The following is a 21,803-nucleotide window of genomic DNA, read 5'->3' on the forward strand; positions in this document are numbered from 1 at the left end:
GCGCAGTAGGGACCGAGGAGGGTTGGCGTTGCTGTATCTGGGGGGCTACTACTGGGCAGCAAATGTGGCGATAATCCGTAAGTGGGTGATGGAGGGAGAGGGGGTGGCATGGAAAAGGTTGGACATGGCGTCCTGCAAAGGAACAAACCTGGGGGCGCTGGTGACGGCACCGCTGCCGCTCTCACCGACAAGGTACACCACAAGTCCGGTGGTGGCGGCATCGCTAAAGATCTGGGGCGATTGGAGACGGCACAGGGGTGCAATGGGAGCCTCGGTGTGGTCCCCGATCAGGGGTAACCATCGGTTTGTCTCGGGGAGGATGGACAGGGGGTTTCAGAGCTGGCATCGGGCGGGGATTAGAAGAATGGGGGACCTGTTCATTGATGGGACGTTTGCGAGCCTAGGGGCACTAGAGGAGAAGTTTGGGCTACCCCCGGGAAATGCTTTCAGATACATGCAGGTGAGGGCGTTTGTGAGGCGGCAGGTGAGGGAATTCCCGTTGCTCCCGGCACAGGAAATTCAAGACAGGGTGATCTCGGGCGTATGGGTTGGAGAGGGCAAGGTGTCGGCGATATACCAGGAGATGAAAGAAGAGGGGGAGGTGTTGGTAGAGGAGCTGAAGGGTAAATGGGAGGAGGAGCTGGGGGAGAAGATTGAGGAGCAATTCAGCATCAGCCCTAGGTAGGGTTAATTCCTCTTCCTCGTGTGCCAGGCTCAGCCTGATACAATTTAAGGTGGTCCACAGAGCGCACATGACGGGGGCGAGGCTGAGTAGGTTCTTTGGGGTAGAGGACAGATGTGGAAGGTGCTCAGGGAGCCCGGCGAACCATGTCCATATGTTTTGGTCATGCCCGGCACTGGAGGGGTTCTGGAGGGGAGTGGCGGGAACAATATCTAAGGTGGTGAAATCCCGGGTCAAGCCAAGCTGGGGGCTAGCAATATTTGGAGCAGTGGACGAGCCGGGAGTGCAGGAGGCGAAAGAGGCCGGCATTCTGGCCTTTGCGTCCCTAGTAGCCCGGCGAAGGATCTTGCTAATGTGGAAGGAGGCAAAGCCCCCCAGCCTGGAGTCCTGGATAAATGATATGGCAGGGGTTATCAAGCTAGAGAGGATAAAGTTTGCCCTGAGAGGGTCTGCGCAGGGGTTCTACAGGTGGTGGCAACCGTTCCTAGACTATCTCGCGGAGCGTTTGAAGGTCGGTCAGCAGCAGCAGCAACCCGGGGGGCGGGGGGAGGGGGGGGGGGGGGGAGGAGGAAGGGGGGGGGGGAAGCGGGGTCTGTCTGGGGGGTATTTGAGCAAGATAATACATGAAGGATCTGGAAAACTGGCATGTACGGGAGGAATCCAATGTACAAAGTTTTGTAACATATCGTTTTACCATGTTTATGTCTTGCTATGTGTGTTTTCTTTCTATTTGTTACGAGGTGGGGGGGTGTGTTCGTAAGGGTGAAAAATTGTGTTAAAAATTTAATAAATATATTTAAAAAAAAATTTGGCTGTGGGAGAGCACTTGAGATAGTCACCACAATTCGGTGACTTTCACGATAGCAATGGAGAGGGACAGGAACATACGGCAGGGCAAGATTTATAACTGGGGAAAGGGTAATTACGATGCGATTAGGCAAGAATTGGGGAGCATAAGATGGAAACAGGAACTGTCAGGGATAGGCACAATTGAGATGTGGAGCTTGTTCAAGGAGGAAATACTGTGTGTCCTTGATATGTATGTCCCTGTCAGGCAGGGAGAAAATGGTCGAGTGAGAGAACCATGGTTTATAAAAGAGGAAGAAGGGGGCTTATGTAAGGATGAGAAAACAAGGTTCAGTTAGGGCACTTGAGGGATACAAGTTAGCGAGGAAGGAGCTCAAGAAAGGGCTGAGGAGAGCTAGGAGGGGAGGAGGCATGAGAAGTCCTTGATGAGTAGGATCAAGGAAAACCCCAAGGCTTTTTATGGTGTGAGGAATAAAAGAATGACCAAGGTGAAGTTAGGGCCGGTCAAGGGCAGTAGTGGGAACGTGTGCAAGATATAGGAGAGGCCTTAAATGAATACTTTTCTGCAGTGTTCACAAAGGAGAGGGGCCATGTTGTTGAGGAGGATAGTGCGATACAGACTGGTAGGCTGGAGGAGGTAGATATTCGGAAGGAAGATGTATTAGAAATTTTGAGAAGCCTGAGGATAGATAAATCCCCTGGGCCTGATGGGATGTATCCTAGGATTCTTTGGGAGGCGAGGGATGAGATTGCAGAGCCTTTGGCTTTGATCTTTATGTCCTCACTGTCTACAGAAATAGTGCCAGAAGACTGGAGTGAGGCGAATGTTGTCCACTTGTTCAAGAAAGGGAAAGATATAACCCTGGGAATTATAGGCCGGTTAGTCTCACTTCGTCATAGGTAAATTATTGGAAAGGGTCCTGAGGGATAGGATTTATGATCATTTGGAAAGATACAGCTTAATCCAGGATAGTCAGCACGGATTTGTGAGGGGTAAGTCTTGCCTCACAAGTTTGATTGTATTCTTTGAGGAGGTAACCAAGTACATAGATGAAGGTAGAGCAGTTGATGTCGTACACATGGATTTTAGTAGGGCGTTTGATAAGGTTCCCCATGGTCGGCTCATGCAGAAAGTAAGGAGGCATGGCATAGAGGGAAATTTGGCCGAGTGGATCAATAGAAGACAAAGGGTGGTGGTAGATGGCAAATTTTCATCCTGGAGCCCAGTCACCAGCGGTGTACCACAGGGATCAGTGCTGGGTCCTCTGCTATTTGTGATTTTTATCAATGACTTGGACGATGGAGTTGAAGTTTGGGTTAGTAAATTTGCTGATGACACCAAGATTGGTGGAGTAGTGGAAAATGTGGAGGGCTATTGTAGGCTGTAAAGAGACATTGATAGGATGCAGAGCTGGGCTGAAAAGTGGCAGATGGAGTTTAACCCATGTGTGAGGTGATTCATTTTGGGGATTGAGTTTAAGAGCCGTGAGGTTATGCTGCAACTGTACAAGACCTTGGTTAGACCACATTTGGAGTATTGTGTGCAGTTCTGGTCACCTCATTATAGGAAGGAAGTGGAAGCATTGGAAAGGGTGCAAAGGAGATTTACCAGGATGCTGCCTGGATTGGGGGATAGGTCTTATGAGGAAAGGTTGAGGGAGCTCGGGCTTTTCTCATTGGATTGAAGGAGGATGAGAGGCGACTTAATTGAGGTGTATAAGATGATGAGAGGGATAGATAGAGTGGACGTTCAGCGACTTTTTCCTTAGGTGGATGTAGCTGTTACAAGGGGGTATAACTATAAGGATCATGGTGGCAGATATAGGAGGGATGTCAGAGGTAGGTTCTTTACTCAGAGAGTGGTTGGGGCGTGGAACGCACTCCCAGCTGTGGTAGTGGAGTCAGACACTTTCAAGTGGTTATTGGATAGGCATGTGGAGTGCACTCGAATGATTGGGAGTAGGTTGATTTGATCTTAGTTTCAGACTAGTTCGGCACAACATCGTGGGCCGAAGGGCGTGTACAGTTCTATGTCCTCCAGCCCCCCGTCGTCAGCACCTCCTCCAGCAATGTTGAGGCCAGCTCCACCGGGAAGCTCTGTATCTCCTTCCTGGCAAAATCTCGAACCTGCACGTATCTAAACATTTCCCCCTGCTCCTGCCCATATTTCGTTCCCAGCTCCTTCAATCCTGCAAACTGACCCCAAGAAACAAATCTTTTAGTGTCTTAATCGCCTTCTCCTCCCATTTCCGAAAATTTCCCGTCTACTTCCCTGGCCCAAATCTGTGGTTCCCCCGAAGCAGCTTTTACCTTGACCCTGCCCCCAACCCGCCGGCCAAAACCTTTGCGTCCACGTTTAAAAGTGATATGGGCCTACACGACTCACACTTCGTCAGATCCTTATCTTTTTTAAGCAACAGGGAAATCGATGCCTGCCCCAAAGTTTGTGGACACCCCCTTCCCTATCGCCTCCTCAAACATCTTCACCATCAGGGATGCAAGCTTATCCTTGAATTTTTTATAACATTCCACCGGAAACCCATCCAGCCCTGATACCTTCCCCGACTGCATCCTCCCAATCAGATCTTTTATCTCCTGCTCCACTATCACTCCTTCTAATGTAGCCCTGTCCCCCTCCCCTAACCTCGGGTACTTCAGCCCATCTAGAAATTCCTGCATCTCCCGGTCTCCCCTAGGTGGCTCTGACCTGTACAGCCTCTCATAGAACAAGAACAAAGAAAATTACAGCACAGGAACAGGCCCTTCGGCCCTCCCAGCCTGCGCCGATCCAGATCCTTTATCTAACCTGTCTTCTATTTTCCAAGGATCTACTTCCCTCTGTTCCCCGCCCGTTCATATATCTGTCTAGATGCATCTTAAATGATGCTATCGTGCCCGCCTCTACCACCACCGCAGGCAAAGCGTTCCAGGCACCCACCACCCTCTGCGTAAACTTTCCACGCAAATCTCCCTTAAACTTTCCCCCTCTCACCTTGAAATCGTGACACCTTGTAATTGACACCCCCGTTCTTTGTTGCTATCCACCCTGTCCATACCTCTCATAATTTTGGAGACCTCAATCAGGTCCCCCCTCAACCTCCGTCTTTCCAACGAAAATAATCCTAATCTACTCAACCTTTCATCATAGCTAGCACCCTCCATACCAGGCAACATCCTGGTGAACTTCCTCTGCATCCTCTATAAAGCATCCACATCCTTCTGGTAATGTGGCGACCAGAACTGCATGCAGCATTCCAAATTTGGCCTAACCAAAGTCCTATACAACTGTAATATGACCTGCTGACTCTTGTACTCAATACCCCGTCCGATGTAGGCAAGCATGCTGTGTGCCTTCTTGACCACTCTATCGACCTGCGTTGCCACCTTCAGGATACAACGGACCTGAACTCCCAGATCTCTCTGTACATCAATGTTCCCCAGGATTCTTCCATTGACCGTATAGTCCGCTCTTGAATTAGATCTTGCAAAATGCATCACCTCGCATTTGCCTGGATTGAACTCCATCTGCCATTTCTCCGCCCAACTCTCCAATCTATCTATATTTTGCTGTATTCTCTGACAGTCCTCCTCGCTATCTGCAACTCCACCAATCTTAGTATCATCTGCAAACTTGCTAATCAGACCACCCATACCTTCGTCCAGATCATTTATGTATATCACAAACAACAGTGGTCCGAGCACGGATCCCTGTGGAACACCACTAGTCACCGTTCTCCATTTTGAGACACTACCTTCCACCACTACTCCTGTTGCCCAGCCAATTCTTTATCCATCAACCCATGGTGATGGATAATTATGCCATGGGAAACTTTATCAAACGTCTTACTGAAGTCCATGTATATGACATCCACATTACAAGAATTCCTTCAAGACCTTGTTAATCTGATCTGGAACCACCACCAACTTCCTTGCCCTGTCCCACACCTGAACAATTTCCCTTGCCGCCGCTTCCCCGCTGAAGCTGACCCTGCTAATATACACCTTCTCCCCAAGCTCGTAAACTGCACCCCTTGCTCGCCTCAGTTGGCGCACCGCCTACGTGGTAGATAGTTGGTCAAAGCTCGTCTGTAGTTCCTCTTTTCCAACTTCGCTGGGTCCCCACCTTCTGCATAACTCCTATCTGCCTCCAGCATCTCACCTATTACCCTCTGCCGCTCCAACCTCTGCTCTTTATCCACCCCAGCCTTAAACAAGATCACCTCACCACTGACTTCAGAGCCTCCCAGACAACTGCCTCCGACACCTCACCCGTACAGCTGAAACCTACATATTCCTTAATTACTTTTTCAATTTTGTCACAGAACCCTCAGTCCCCCAACAGTCTCGCATCTAATTTCCACCCCGGCCTCTGTACCAGAAGGTTCCATTATAATGGGATGGCAGCTGTTCACAATATACATTAATGATTTGGAAGAGGAAATTGTATGCAATTTCTCCAAAATTGCAGACGACACTAAGCTGGGTGGCAGTGTGTGCTGTGAGGGAGATGCAAAGAGATTGCAGGATAACTTGGACAGGCTGGCTGAGTGGGCAAAAACTTGGCAAATGAAACATAATGTGAGGTTACCCACTTTGGTGGCAAAAACAGGAATGCAGATTATCTGAATGGTGGCAGTTTAGGAAAAGGGGAGGTGCAATGAGACCTGGGTGTCATGGTGGAACAGTCACTGAAGGTTGGCATGCAGGTTCAGCAAGCAGTGAGGAAAGCTAATGGCATGCTGGCCTTCATGGCCATCAGACCGCAAGACATAGGAGCAGAATTAGGACACTCGGCCCATCAACTCTGGTCCGCCATTCAATCATGGCTGATATTTTTCTCATCCCCATTCTCCTGCCTTCTCCCCATAACCCCTGATTCCCTTATTGATCAAAAACCTCTCTCTCTCTGTTTTAAAGAAACTCAGTGATTTGGCCTCTACAGCACAGAGTTCCACGGATTCACCACCCTCTGGCTGAAGAAATTCCTCCTCATCTCGGTTTTAAAGGATTGTCCCTTGAGTCTGAGATGATGTCCTCTGGTTCTAGTTTTTCCTACAAGTGGAAACTTTCTCTCCATGACCACTCTATCCAGGCCACGCAGTATCCTTTAAGTTTCAATAAGATTCCCCCTCATCCTTCTAAACTCCAACGAGTACAGACCCAGAGTCCTCAACCGTTCCTCATACGACAAGCTCTTCATTCCAGGGATCATTCTTGTGAACCTCGACTGGATCCTTTTCAAGGCCAGCACATCCGTCCTTGGATACGGTGCCCAAAACTGCTCACAATACTCCAAATGGGGTCTGACCAGAGCCTTGTATAGCCTCAGAAGTACATCCCTGGTCTTGTATTCTAGCCCTCTCGATATGAATGATAACATTGCCTTCCTAACTGCCGACTGAACCTGCACGTTAGCCTTAAGAGAATCGTGAACGAAGACTCCCAAGTCCCTTTGTGCTTCTGATTTTCTAAGCATATTCCCATTTAGAAAATAGTGTATGGCAAGAGGATTTGCGTCTAGGAGAAGGGGTGTCTTGCTGCAGTTATACAGGTCCTTGGTGAGGCCACAACATGAGTATTGTGTGCAGTTTTGGCTTTCTAGGTTGAGGAACGATATTCTTGCTATTGAGTGTGTTATGCAAAGGTTCACCAGCCAAATTCCCATTATGGCAGGACTGACATATAAATAAAGACTGGATCGACTGGGCTTGTACGCACTGAAGTTTAGAAGAATGAGAGGGGATCTCATAGAAACATATTTTGATCTTTGAGGAAACTTTTGACAAAGTCCCGCATAAAAGATTAGTATGTAAAATTAAAGTGCATGGGACTGGGGATAGTGTATTTAGACCGATAGTAAACTGGTTGGCAGACAGGAAACAAAGAGTAGGGCAGGGAGGATGTGGTCGAGCGAGGGAACCGTGGTTTACTAAAGCAGTTGAAACACTAGTCAAGAGGAAGAAGGAGGCTTATGTAAAGATGAGACGTGAAGGTTCAGTTAGGGCGCGCGAGAGTTAAAAGTTAGCTAGGAAGGACCTAAAGAGAGAGCTAAGAAGAGCCAGGAGGGGACATGAGAAGTCTTTGGCAGGTAGGATCAAGGATAACCCTAAAGCTTTCTACAGATATGTCAGGAATAAAAGAATGACTAGGGTAAGAGTAGGGCCAGTCAAGGACAGTAGTGGGAAGATGTGCGTGGAGTCCGAGGAGTTAGGAGAGGTGCTAAATGAATATTTTTCCATCAGTATTCACACAGGAAAAAGACAATGTTGTCGAGGAGAATACTGAGATTCAGGCCACTAGACTAGAAGGGCTTGAGGTTCATAAGGAGGAGATGTTAGCAACTCTGGAAAGTGTGAAAATAGATAAGTCCCCTGGGCCGGATGGGATTTATCCTAGGATTCTCTGGGAAGTTGGGAGGAGATTGCTGAGCCTTTGATCTTTAAGTCATCTTTGTCTACAGGAATAGTGCCAGAAGACTGGAGGATAGCAAATGTTGTCCCCTTGTTCAAGAAGGGGAGTAGAGACAACCGCGGTAACTATAGACCAGTGAACTGATGTGGGCAAAGTCTTGTAAAGGTATATAAGAGATAGGATGTATAATCATCCGGAAAGGAATAATTTGATTAGAGATAGTCAACACGGTTTTGTGAAGGATAGGTCAATGCCTCACAAACCTTATTGAGTTCTTTGAGAAGGTGACCAAACAGGTGGATGAGGGTAAAGCAGTTGATGTGGTGTATATGGATTTCAGTAAAGCGTTTGATAAGGTTCCCCACGGTAGGCTACTGCAGAGAATACGGAGGAATGGGATTCAGGGTGATTTAGCAGTTTGGATCAGAAATTGGCTAGCTGGAAGACAAAGGGTGGTGGTTGATGGGAAATGTTCAGACTGGAGTCCAGTTACTAGTGGTGTACCACAAGGATCTGTTTTGGGGCCACTGCTGTTTGTCATTTTTATAAATGACCTGGAGGAGGGTGTAGAAGGATGGGTGAGTAAATTTGCAGATGACACTAAAGTCGGTGGAGTTGTGGACAGTGCAGAAGGATGTTACAAGTTACAGAGGGACATAGATTTATCCTAGGATTCTCTGGGAAGTTGGGAGGAGATTGCTGAGCCTTTGATCTTTAAGTCATCTTTGTCTACAGGAATAGTGCCAGAAGACTGGAGGATAGCAAATGTTGTCCCCTTGTTCAAGAAGGGGAGTAGAGACAACCTGGGCTGGGCTGAGAGGTGGCAAATGGAGTTTAATGCAGAAAAGTGTGAGGTGATTTATTTTGGAAGGAATAACAGGAAGACAGAGTATTGGGCTAATGGTAAGATTCTTGGCAGTGTGGATGAGCAGAGAGATCTCGTTGTCCATGTACATAAATCCCTGAAAGTTGCCACCCAGGTTGAGAGGGTTGTTAAGAAGGCATACGGTATGTTATTATTGGTAGAGGGATTGAGTTTCGGAGCCACGAGGTTATGTTGCAGCTGTACAAAACTCTGGTGCTGCTGCATTTGGAGTGTTGCGTGCAATTCCGGTCGCCGCATTATAGGAAGGATGCGGAAGCATTGGAAAGGGTGCAGAGGAGATTTGACAGAATGTTGCCTGGTATGGAGGGAAGATCTTATGAGGGAAGGTTGAGCGACTAGAGGCTGTTTTCGTTAGAGAGAAGGTAAAGAGGTGACTTAATTGAGGCATACAAGATGATCAGAGGATTAGATAGGGTGGACAGTGAGAGCCTTTTCCTCGGATGGTGATGTCTAGCACGAGGGGACATAGCTTTAAATTGAGGGGAGATAGATATAAGACAGATGTCAGAGGTAGGTTCTTTACTCAGAGAGTAGTAAGGGCGTGGAATGCCCTGCCTGCAACAGTAGTGGACTCGCCAACATTAAGGGCATTCAAATGGTCATTGGATAAACATATGGACGATAAGGGAATAGAGTAGATGGGCTTTAGAGTGGTTTCACAGGTCGGCGCAACATCGAGAGCCGAAGGGCTTGTACTGCGCTGTAATGTTCTATGTTTTAATTAACGGGTCTTTTTCAAATTGGCAGGCAGCGACTAGTGGGGTACCGCAAGGATCGGTGCTTGGACCCCAGCCACTCACAATATATATTACTGATTTAGACAAGGGAACAAAGTGCCATATCTCCAAATTTGCAGATGACACCAAGTTGGGTGGGAGGGTGAGCGGAGGAGGATGCAGAGATCCTTCAGTGAGATTTGAACAAGTTGAGTGAGTGGGCAAATGAATGGCAAATGCAGTTTAATTTGGATAAATGTGAGGTAGCAAAATCAAGGCGGCAGACTATTATCTGAATGGTCATAAATTAGGAAAGGGGAACATGCAACGAGACCTTGGTATCCTTGTACACCAGTCACTGAAGGTAAGCATGCAGGTGCAGCAGGCAGTAAAGAAGGCAAATGGTATGCTGGCCTTCATTGTGAGCGGATTCGAGTACAGGAGCAGAGATGTCTTACTGCAATTATCCAGGGCCTTGGCGAGTCCACACCTGGAATATTGTGTGCAGGTTTGAACACAGAACATAGAATTTGCAGTGCTGAAGGAGGCCATTCGGCCCTTGGAAAGAGCACTCCACAACTCTGCCCCATACCCGTAACCCAGCAACCCCACCCAGCCTCTTTGGACACTAAAGACAATTTAGCATGGCCAATCCACCTAACCTGCACATCGGTGGGAGGATACCGGGAGCTCCCCCGGAGGAAACCCACGCAGGAGAACGTGCAGACTCCGCACAGTCAGTGACCAAAGCCAGGAATTGAACCTGGGGCCCTGGAGCTGTAAAGCGACAATGCTAACCACTTTGCTACCATGCCGTTTGGTCTCCTTACCTCCTTATCCTCTAGCTATACAGAGAGTGCAGCGAATGTTTACCAGACTGATTCCTGGGATGGCAGGACTGACGGATGAGGAGAGATTGAATAGGTTAGGATTCGCTGGAGTTCAGATGAATGAGGTGGGATCTCATAGAAATCTATAAAATTCTAACAGGATTAGACAGAGTAGATGCAGGAAAGATGTTCTGTAGTCATGTAAAATGGCCACCTGCCAAGGACCATGGGAATTGTGGTTAATTTGGGACACAGACAGGTACACAGCCTCTGTGTATTGTGCAAAGAAACCAGACTTGGCTCAAACTTGTATCCATTAACATTCGATCACCATTTCCTCCAGGACAATAGAGTTTGAATCAAGTAGCAGACTAACCGGCGCCACCCCCCCTTATTTGGAAAGGCCTACGTGCCTGGGACAATGATAGCTAGGGCCTGCCCAGCTATCGAGGTATCCGCCCCCTAATTGGCTGAGATCGATGAGGGTGATCGAAAACTCTATCGATCCATTGGGCCTGGAGTAAGGACCGCCCAAAAGGGCGCGAAAGAGACGAAGGATAAAAAGCCCTGGGCACTAGAGAATAAAAAGCCCTGGGCACTAGAGATCTGTCTCTTTTGGGACCGACCTGTGCGCGACCAACTGCAGCAGAACAACCAAGTTCAAGGACCCACAACCATTCCTGAAGGACGAGCCCAGCTGAGACGAACCCAACAACTTCCAAACCGACCACGTGGACCCGGATAAAGGCCTTATCTTGCGCAGTGCCGGTCGTTAGGTGTAGTTTAGTACGGAGCCACGTGTGTTATTGCATAGAGATACAAGTCTTGCTATTAATAAACTGTGTTTTTGAGCTAACATATTGGTTGTGCGGCCATTTGTCGATATAAGAAACAGCTTGTGGTTCACCCCAAAGTAAAGAAGGCAACAGTTCCCAATGGTGGGTGTGTCCAGAACCAGGGGTTACAGTCGGAGGATAGTGGCTGGACCATTTAGGACAGAGATGAGGAGAAATGTCTTCACCTAGAGTTGTGAGCCTGTGGAATTTATCACAGGAAGTAGTTGAGTCCAAAACATTGTAAGGTTTCAAGAAGCAGTTAGATAGAGCACTTAGGGCAAAGGAGGTCAAAGGATATGGGGGACAGCGGAATTAGGCTATTGAGTTGGATGATCAGCCATGATCTTCATGGAATGGCAGAGCAGGCTCGAAGGACTGAATGGCCTCCTCCTGTTCCTATTTTCTATGTTTTCTAGGAAATCCTGATGAGATTGGACAGGCTAAATGCGGAAGAATGTTCCCGATGTTGGGGACATGCAGACTCCACTCAGAACTTTCACCATTGTTCCGACCTAGATTTGCAACTCTGACCGCAGCAGAGTGTTAAATGTATTGTGTATAAATATTTTAATTCCGAGACTTCAGAAACTGGCAACTCCGGAGCGGTTTATGAATATGCAATCATGTATAACTTTAACAATTTTATGAACAAGATCAATGTAAAGTCCAATTGTACTTTATGTTTGACCGTTGGGTCACAGCCTAAGAATAAGGGCCATGATGTGGAGATGCCGGCGTTGGACTGGGGTGAGCACAGTAAGAAGTCTTACAACACCAGGTTAAAGTCCAACAGGTTTGTTTCGAATCACTAGCTTTCGGAGCACTGCTCCTTCCTCGGGTGAATGAAGAGGTGGGTTCCAGAAACATTTATACAGACAAAGTCAAACATGCAGTACAATACTTTGAATGCGAGTTTTTGCAGGTAATTAAGTCTACAGGTCCAGACGGAGCAACTGGAGAGAGGGATAATCATAGGTTAAAGAGGTGTGAATTGTCTCAAGCCAGGACAGTTAGTAGGATTTTGCAAGCCCAGGTCAGATGGTGGGGGATGAATGTAATGCAACATGAATCCAAGGTCCCGGTTGAGGCAGTACACGTGTGCGGAACTTGGCTATAAGTTTCTGCTCGGCGATTCTGCATTGTCGTGCATCCTGAAGGCCACCTTGGAGAACGCTTACCCGAAGATCAGAGGCTGAATGCCCTCGACTGTAGAAGTGTTCCCTGACTGGAAGGGAACATTCGTGCCTGGCGATTGTCGTGAGATGTCCGTTCATCCGTTGCCGCACGTCTGCATGGTCTCGCCAATGTACCACGCTTCGGGACATCCTTTCCTGCAGCATGAGATAGACAACGTTGGCCGAGTCGCACGAGTATGTACCATGTACCTGGTGGGTGGTGTTCTCACGTGTAATGATGGTACCCATGTTGATGATCTGGCACGTCTTGCAGAGATTGCCATGGCAGGGTTGTGTGGTGTCATGGTTGCTGTTCTGAAGGCTGGGTAGTTTGCTGCAAACAATGGTTTATTTGAGGTTGCGCGGTTGTTTGAAGGCAAGTAGTGGGGGTGTGGGGATGAGCGTGGCAAGATGTTCATCTTCATAGATGATGTGTTGAAGGCTGCGAAGATGTCGTAGTTTCTCCGCTCCGGGAAGTACTGGACGACGAAGGGTAGTCTGTCGGTTGTGTCCCGTGTTTGTCTTCTGAGGTGGTCAGTGCGGCTTTTTGCTGTGCCGCGTTGGAACTGTCGATCGATGAGTTGAGCACCATATCCCGTTCGTACGAGGGCATCTTTCAGCTTCTGTACGCTCTTCCTCGTCTGAGCAGATCCTGTGTATACGGACGGCTTGTCCATAGGGGATGGCTTCTTTAATGTGTTTAGGGTGGAAGCTGGAGATGTGGAGCATCGGAGGTTATCCGTGGGCTTGCGGTAAAGCAATCCATCTCTCTTGCGCTCACCATCTCCCCATGTCTCTCGCGCTCACCACCTCCCCATCTCTCTCGCGCTCACCACTTCCATCTCTCACTCTTCACCTCCCCCTTTCTCTCTCTTCACCTCCCCCTTTCTCACTCTTCACCTCCCCCTTTCTCTCACTCTTCACCTCCCCTTTTCTCTCACTCTTCACCTTCCCCTTTATCTCATTCTTCACCTCCCCTTTTCTCACCCTCTTCACCTCCCTCTTTCTCTCACCCTCTTCACCTCCCTCGCTCTCTCGCCCTCTTCACCTCCCTCGCTCTCTCACCCTCTTCACCTCCCTTTCTCTCACCCTCCTCACCTCCCTCTTTCTCTCACCCTCTTCACCTCCCTCTTTCTCACCCTCTTCACCTCCCCCATTTTTACCCCCTCTTCACCTCCCCCTTTCTCTCACTCTTCATCCCCTTTCTCTCACACTCTTCACCTCCCCCTTTCTCGCACTCTTCACCTCCCCCTTTCTCGCACACTCGTCACCTCTCCCTTTCTCGCACAATCTTCGCCTCTCCCTTTCCCGCACAATCTTCGCCTCTCCCTTTCTCGCACTCTTTGCCTCTCCCTTTCTCTCACTCTTCGCCTCCCCCTTTTTCACTCTTCGCCTCCCCTTTCTCTCACACTCTTTGCCTCCCGCTTTCTCTCTCTTCGCCTCCCTCTTTCTCACACTCTTCGCATCCCCCTTTCTCTCACACTCTTCACCTCCCCCTTTCTCTCACACTCTTCACCTCCCCCCTCTCTCATACACACACACACACACCTTCTCTCACGCACACTCAACCTTCCCTCCTATACAGTCACTCCTCTTGCACTTCTTCCAAAGCTCGCTTGGTCCCCCTCCACTGAGGCCAGTGCTGCACCCTGCCCCCTCCCTCTGGGGCAGACTCTGGACACCCCCAACCACACCTGCTCTGAGGCACCCTCTTCCCATCACTCCACTGTCCATGCTAGTCTGATTGGATAAAAACCTCGACAGCATTTTCCACGGAGGCTTCCACAGTCCAGTTTGGGAACCCCTGTACCAAGTTGTAACTGCAACTACACTTAAGAAGTATTTAATGAAACACTTTGGGTCTTTCTAAGGAAATGAAAGGTCCTGAATAAATGCAAGTTAATTATTTCCTTTGACAAAGAAGGAAAGAGTTGTTGAAATATTTATTTTTACCTGTTTAAGGACATTGTGAATTTCCTCCATAACTGAAGATAGTTTCTCGCTGGTATTAGTCAATTGTTGCTCCAATCGCACCTTTGTCTCCTCACATACTTTCAAGCTCTCCTCAGCACATGTTAGGGATTTCTTATTTTCTTTTAGCTCCAATGTCAGACTTTTGCTCATAGTCTCCAGGTTGGATATCTGCTTTGTTCGGTCTTCTGTAAAAACAAAACTATGGTCAACTAATAGATCTGCCTTGGAATTACTCACTTGCAATTTAGGACCAAGTGAGGTTATTCACAAAGGCCCGCCTTCTCAACTTGCCCCTTACCTGAGGTGTGCTGATCCTCAGGTTAAATCACCACCAGTCAGCTCTGCCCCTCAAAGGGGAAAGCAGCCGATGGTCATCTGGGACTATGGCAACTTTACCTTTTCTTACACAATCCTGGCTTGCCTATCACTGTGACACAGAAACCATATTGCACATCAAACGACTGGCAAAGTAAAGACGTCAACAAGATCGCAATGAAACGTCCAGAAATTGTATTACATATTATGAGCACAATCAGTCATTTCCTTAAGTTTGAAGAAAGACGGGATTTTCCTCCCACTAAGAGTCTTATTCTGTAGTTATATTTTTTATTCCACCCCTTTCAATGAATTTAAAACACTTAAGTATTTCTTCAGCCTGTTTCCTGCTCCCTCCCCAATTTCATTTTTGTTAATACCACATTCTAATTCTGGGTGAAGAGGTTTCTCCTGATTTAACTATTAGATTTACTAGTCACACTTTCATCATGCCCAGTCGAGGCTGCAGAAGAGGATTCTGGGAGAAGTCAACTCAGTCACCTCGACTACTGTGGGCAGCCGAATAACCCCTCCAGTGATAAACAGGAGGAAGATCATCGTCCAGTAGAGGCGACAGAAGAGGATTCTGGGAGAAGTCAACTGAGTCACCTCGACCAGCCGGTAAGTGATCGACTGGTAAGTAGATTTTCTTTTCTTTTTTCTCTTGGCATTGTAATTGTTGTTGTAAGTTAACTTGAGGATTAAGTCATGGCAGGATATCGCAGACGCATGTCATGTTCCTCTTGTGCGATGTGGGAATTCAAATGTCCCTGGCTCCTTCATGTGCACGAAGTGTGTCCAACGCAGCTCCAGTTAGACCGCTTGACGGCTCTGGAGCTGTGGATGGAATCACTTTGGAGCACCCACGATGCTGAGGAAGTCGTGGATAGCACATTTAGCGAGTTGGTCACACCGCAGTTACAAATTACTGAGTGAGATAGGAAATGGGTGACCACCAGAGGAAGAGCAGGAAAGCAGTGCAGGGGTCCCCTGCGTTCATCTTCCTCCAAAACAGATATACAATTTTGGATACTGTTGGGGGAGATGGCTCACCCGAGGAAATGATAGCAACCAAGTTCATGGCACTGTGGCTGGCTCTGCTGCACAGGTGGGCAGGATGAAGAGTGGCAGAGCTTTAGTTTAAAAAATAATACGTTAAGAGTACCCAATTATTTTTTTTTCCCAATTAAGAGGCAATATAGTGTGGTCAATCCACCTAACCTGCACATCTTTGGGTTGTGGGGGTGAGACCCACGCAGACACGGGGAGAATGTGCAAACTCCACATGGACAGTGACCCGGGGCCGGGATCGAACCTGGGTCCTCAATGCCGTAGGCAGTAGTGATAACCACTGGGCCACCGTGCCGCCCCGAGGAGGTCTGTATAAAAGACAGACAGAAAGCGCACTCAGTAAGCTTTGCGCAAGTCAAGGAGACACAGCAGGAGTGAGACACATCCAGAGTGGGAATTTGGAACTTGGTAATTTGGTGCAGAGTTAATCAGGAAAGGTAAGTGAGAGAGAACCCGAGAGCATCGGAGACCCTCGGAAGGTAAGTAAGTGATTTGTATTCATTTTTACTTTTATTACCGTTTCAAATTGTGTTGGGGGGTGGGGGGAAACTGAAGTGACATCACAGAAAAGCTGTGACCTGATTGGCTGGCTGGGAATCAACACTAAATTTAAAAAAATTAAGCATTGTTAAACGAATTAAACATAATTACTTATTACTTAATTATAATTTAGAGGGGTATCTAAGCCAGAGATCGGAGAGTACTGTATTTAGCTTTCACATTTATAGTAGAAATCTAGTGCTAGGAAACATATAGTTAACAGTAACTTAAAATTTTTTTTTTAAAAATTTAATTTATTAATTAACTGACGCAATGTCAATTAGAGGGGTGCAGTGCTCTGACTGTGAGATGTGGCAGGTCCGGGAGGCTTCCAGCATCCCGGATGGCTTCATCTGCAGAAAGTGCACCCAACTGGAGCTCCTCACAGACCGCATGGTTCGGTTGGCGCTGCAGTTGGATGCACTTAGGAGTATGCAGGTGGCGGAAAGCGCCATAGATAGCAGCTATATAAATGTGGTCACACCCAAGGTGCAGGCAGAGAAATGGGTGACCACCAGAAAGGGCAGGCAGTCAGTGCAAGAATCCCCTGTGGTTGTCCCCCTCTCGAACAGGTATACCCCTTTGGATACTGTCAGGGGGGATAGCCTATCAGGGGAAAACAGCAGCAGCCAGAGCAGTGGCACCACGGCTGGCTCTGATGTTCAGCAGGGAGGGTCAAAGCGCAGAAGAGCAATAGTCATCGGGGACACTATAGTCAGGGGCATAGATAGGCGCTTCTGTGGATGTGAAAGAGACTCCAGGATGGTATGTTGCCTCCCTGGTGCCAGGGTCCAGGATGTCTCCAAACGGGTAGCGGGCATCCTGAAGGGAGAGGGCAAACAGGCAGAGGTCGTTGTACATATTTGTACTAACGACATAGGCAGGAAGGGGCATGAGGTCCTGCAGCAGGAGGTCAGGGAGCTAGGCAGAAAATTAAAAGGCAGGACCTCTAGGGCTGTAATCTCGGGATTACTTCCTGTGCCATGTGCCAGAGAGGCTAGAAATAGGAAGATAGAGCAGCTAATCACGTGGCTAAACAGCTGGTGTAGGAGTGAGGGTTTCCGTTATCTGGATCACTGGGAGCTCTTCCGGGGCCTGTATAAGAAGGACGGTTTGCATCTAAACTGGAGAGGCATAAATATCCTGGCCGAGAGGTTTGCTAGTGTCACACGGGAGGGTTTAAACTAGTATGGCAGGGGGGTGGGCACCGGAGCAATAGGTCGGAAGGTGAAAGCATTGAGGGAGAACTAGGGAATAGGGCCAGTATGGCTCTGAGGCAGAGCAGACAGGGAGAAGTTGCTGAACAAAGCGGGTCTGGTGGCCTGAAGTGCATATGTTTTAATGCAAGAAGTATTACGGGTAAGGCAGATGAACTTAGAGCTTGGATTAGTACTTGGATCGATGATGTTGTTGCCATTACAGAGACCTGGTCGAGGGAAGGGCAGGATTGGCAGCTAAACGTTCCAGGATTTAGATGTTTCAGGCGGGATAGAGGGGGATGTAAAAGGGGAGGCGGAGTTGCGCTACTGGTTCGGGAGAATATCACAGCTGTACTGTGGGAGGACACCTCAGAGGGCAGTGAAGCTATATGGGTAGAGATCAGGAATAAGAAGGGTGCAGTCACAATGTTGGGGGTTTACTACAGGCCTCCCAACAGCCAGCGGGAGATGGAGGAGCAGATAGGTAGACAGATTTTGGAAAAGAGTAAAAACAACAGGGTTGTGGTGATGGGAGACTTCAACTTCCCCAATATTGACTGGGACTCACTTAGTGCCAGGGGCTTAGACGGGGCGGAGTTTGTAAGGAGCATCCAGGAGGGCTTCTTAAAACAATATGTAGACAGTCCAACTAGGGAAGGGGCGGTACTGGACCTGGTATTGGGGAATGAGCCCGGCCAGGATGGTAGATGTTTCAGTAGGGGAGCATTTCGGTAACAGTGACCACAATTCAGTAAGTTTTAAAGTGCTGGTGGACAAGGATAAGAGTGGTCCTAGGATGAATGTGCTAAATTGGGGGAAGGCTAATTATAACAATATTAGGTGGGAACTGAAGAACATAGATTGGGGGCGGATGTTTGAGGGCAAATCAACATCTGACATGTGGGAGGCTTTCAAGTGTCAGTTGAAAGGAATTCAGGACCGGCATGTTCCTGTGAGGAAGAAGGATAAATACGGCAATTTTCGGGAACCTTGGATAACGAGAGATATTGTAGGCCTCGTCAAAAAGAAAAAGGAGGCATTTGTCAGAGCTAAAAGGCTGGGAACAGACAAAGCCTGCATGGAATATAAGGAAAGTAGGAAGGAACTTAAGCAAGGAGTCAGGAGGGCTAGTAGGGGACACGAAAAGTCATTGGCAAATAGGGTTAAGGAAAATCCCAAGGCTTTTTACACGTACATAAAAAGCAAGAGGGTAGCCAGGGAAAGGGTTGGCCCACTGAAGGATAGGCAAGGGAATCTATGTGTGGAGCCAGAGGAAATGGGCGAGGTACTAAATGAATACTTTACATCAGTATTCACCAAAGAGAAGAAATTGGTAGATGTTGAGTCTGGAGAAGGGTGTGTAGATAGCCTGGGTCACATTGAGATCCAAAAAGACGAGGTGTTGGGTGTCTTTAAAAATATTAAGGTAGATAAGTCCCCAGGGTCTGATGGGATCTACCCCAGAATACTTAAGGAGGCTAGAAAGGAAACTGCTGAGGCCTTGACAGAAATCTTTAGATCCTCACTGTCTTCAGGTGATGTCCCGGAGGACTGGAGAATAGCCAATGTTGTTCCTTTGTTTAAGAAGGGGAGCAAGGATAATCCAGGGAACTACAGGCTGGTGAGCCTTACTTCAGTGGTAGGAAAATTACTGGAGAGAATTCTTCAAGACTGGATCTACTCCCATTTGGAAGCAAATGGATGTATTAGTGAGAGGCAGCATGCTTTTGTGAAGGGGAGGTCGTGTCTCACTAACTTGATAAGAGTTTTTCGAAGAAGTCACAAAGATGATCGATGCAGGTAGGGCAGTGGATGTTGTCTATATGGACTTCAGTAAGGCCTTTGACAAGGTCCCTCATGGTAGACTGGTACAAAAGGTGTAGTCACACGGGATCAGGAGTGAGCTGGCAAGGTGGATACAGAACTGGCTAGGTAGACGAGCAGCAATGGAAGGGTGCTTTTCTAATTGGAGGGCTGTGACTAGTGGTGTTGTGCAGGGATCAGTGCTGGGACCGTTGCTGTTCATAGTATATATAAATGATTTGGAGGAAAATGTAACTGGTCTGATTAGTAAGCTTCCAGACGACACAAAGGTTGGTGGAACTGCGGATAGCGATGAGGACTGTCAGAGGATACAGCAGGATTTAGATTGTTTGGAGACTTGGGCGGAGAGATGGCAGATAGAGTTTAATCCGGACAAATGTGAGGTAATGCATTTTTGAAGGTCTAATGCAGGTAGGGAATATACAGCGAATGGTAGAACTCTCAAGAGTATTGAAAGTCAGAGAGCTCTAGGTGTACAGGTCCACAGGTCACTGAAAGGGGCAACACAGGTGGAGAAGGTAGTCAAGAAGGCATACGGCATGCTTAACTTCATTGGCCGCGGCACTGAGTATAAGAATTGGCAAGTCATGTTGCAGCTGTATAGAACCTTAGTTAGGCCACACTTGGAGTATAGTGTTCAATTCTGGTCGCCACACTACCAGAAGGACGTGGAGGCTTTAGAGAGGGTGCAGAAGAGATTTACCAGAATGTTGCCTGGTATGGAGGGCATTAGCTATGAGGAGCGGTTGAATAAACTCGGTTTGTTCTCACTGGAGCGAAGGAGGTTGAGGGGCGACCTGATAGAGGTCTACAGAATTATGAGGGGCATAGACAGAGTGGATAGTCAGAGGCTTTTCCCCAGGGTACAGGGGTCAAAGGTTTAAGGTGCGAGGGGCAAGGTTTAGACTAGATGTACGAGGCAAGTCTTTTTATATCGAGTAGTGGGTGCCTGGAACTCACTGCCGGAGGAGGTGGTGGAAGCAGGGACGATAGTGACAGTTAAGGGGCATCTTGACAAATACATGAATAGGATGGGAATAGAGGGATACGGACCCATGAAGTGTAGAAGATTGTACTTTAGTCGGGCAGCATAGTCGGCACGGACTTGGAGGGCCGAAGGGCCTGTTCCTATGCTGTACTTTTCTTTGTTCTTTGAGCAGCAGACCGATAGTGATAGGGGACTCAATTGTAAGGGGAACAGTTTCTGCGTCGCAAATGTCATGGGAGTAGCCCTTTAAGAAAGGTTTTTGTCTTATTGCATGGCTTCAGTGATGTCATTGTGTGGGTGGAGCTGGGCTGAGTTTTTATTTTCGTTTTGAGTTTGGAGCTGGATTGTGGCTTTGTGGGTTTTACTTTTGTTTTGAACTGGTTTTGAACGGCACAGGTTGCAAGATGTGCTTCTCTATCGTCATTTTAAAAGCTGTTTCCAGACTACTTGATAACTTAAAAGAGATAATTGCTTTCTGGAAGGAATTCAGACCTGTTGTTTACAAAGGGGAACAAGAGTATCAATACCAAGTCTTATACCAGCACGGTGGCACAGTGGTTAGCAGAATTGCTTCAAAGCTCCAGGGCCCCAGGTTCGATTTCCGGCTTGGATCACTGCCTGTTGTGGAGCCTGCACATCCTCCCCATGTCTGCGTGGGTTTCCTCCGGGTGCTCTGGTTTCCTCCCAGTTCAAAGATGTGCAGGATAGGTGGATTGGCCCCGAGTGTCCAAAACGGTTAGGTGGGGCTACTGGGATAGGGTGGAGGCATGGGCTTAAGTGGGGTGCTCCTTCCAAGGGCCGGTGCAGATCCAATGGGCCGAATGGCCTCATTCTGCACTGGAAATTCTATAATTTCATAAGAGTGCCGTGTGCTGGGCCACATCTTTGAAAAGGGATTCTGGTTTTTACTTGAATCTTGTTATTGAATTGGAACAGTAGAGGGGGGATTCATTAAGGGTTATACATAGATCACTGTAGCTGTGTGGGGTATTTATGTTTGTTGTTGATAAAAATGCTCAGTGTATTTACACAAATGTTAACTCAATTCATAGAATAAAGTTTGTTTTTTGATTAAAAGCACTGAAGAATTCTTAACAAAAAAACAAGCTGTATTCTATGAATTTAGTTAGCCGATGAACTCTGTTGAATAACACCTGAAAGGCAGGCTCTTGTGCCCATCGTAACCAAATTCAATAAACAGTTATATGTCAGGTGAACTCCAAAATATACTTCGGTGTTTTCTAAACCCTGGCCCATAACACAAACGAGACTTGTTATGGGCCAGGGTTTAGAGAAGTCCAAAGTGTATCATAGAGTTCACCTGACCCACAACTTTTAATAGATTGTGGTTGTGGGGAGCACACAGGCCTACTTTACAGGTGTAGTGCAACAGAGAGTTAAAGTACTTTTAAATTAAAAAATGATTATTTATGAAACCAGTTAACACTTTATAAACCCACAGTAAACATATTAACAACTATCAACACCAATACATCCCCCAAAGAATACAGTACTCTATAAGTAACTCTTAATCTTTCCTTGCAACATC

General features: G+C 47.6%; 1 protein-coding gene across 6 annotated transcripts in view; it reads right to left on the minus strand.

The window, feature by feature from the left end:
• The window catches only part of ccar1 (cell division cycle and apoptosis regulator 1), a 409,621-nt gene that overhangs the window by 14,101 nt on the left and 373,717 nt on the right, over positions 1 to 21,803 (minus strand). For all 6 annotated transcript variants that reach the window (XM_072478734.1, XM_072478736.1, XM_072478731.1 and 3 more), the window contains one exon: positions 14,297 to 14,502. In XM_072478734.1, the coding sequence (XP_072334835.1) occupies positions 14,297 to 14,502 (206 nt within the window). The remainder of the gene's footprint in view (positions 1 to 14,296; positions 14,503 to 21,803) is intronic.

This window comes from Scyliorhinus torazame, chromosome 16 (genome assembly GCF_047496885.1).
Source record: "Scyliorhinus torazame isolate Kashiwa2021f chromosome 16, sScyTor2.1, whole genome shotgun sequence".
Classification (NCBI taxonomy): Eukaryota; Metazoa; Chordata; class Chondrichthyes; order Carcharhiniformes; family Scyliorhinidae; genus Scyliorhinus; species Scyliorhinus torazame.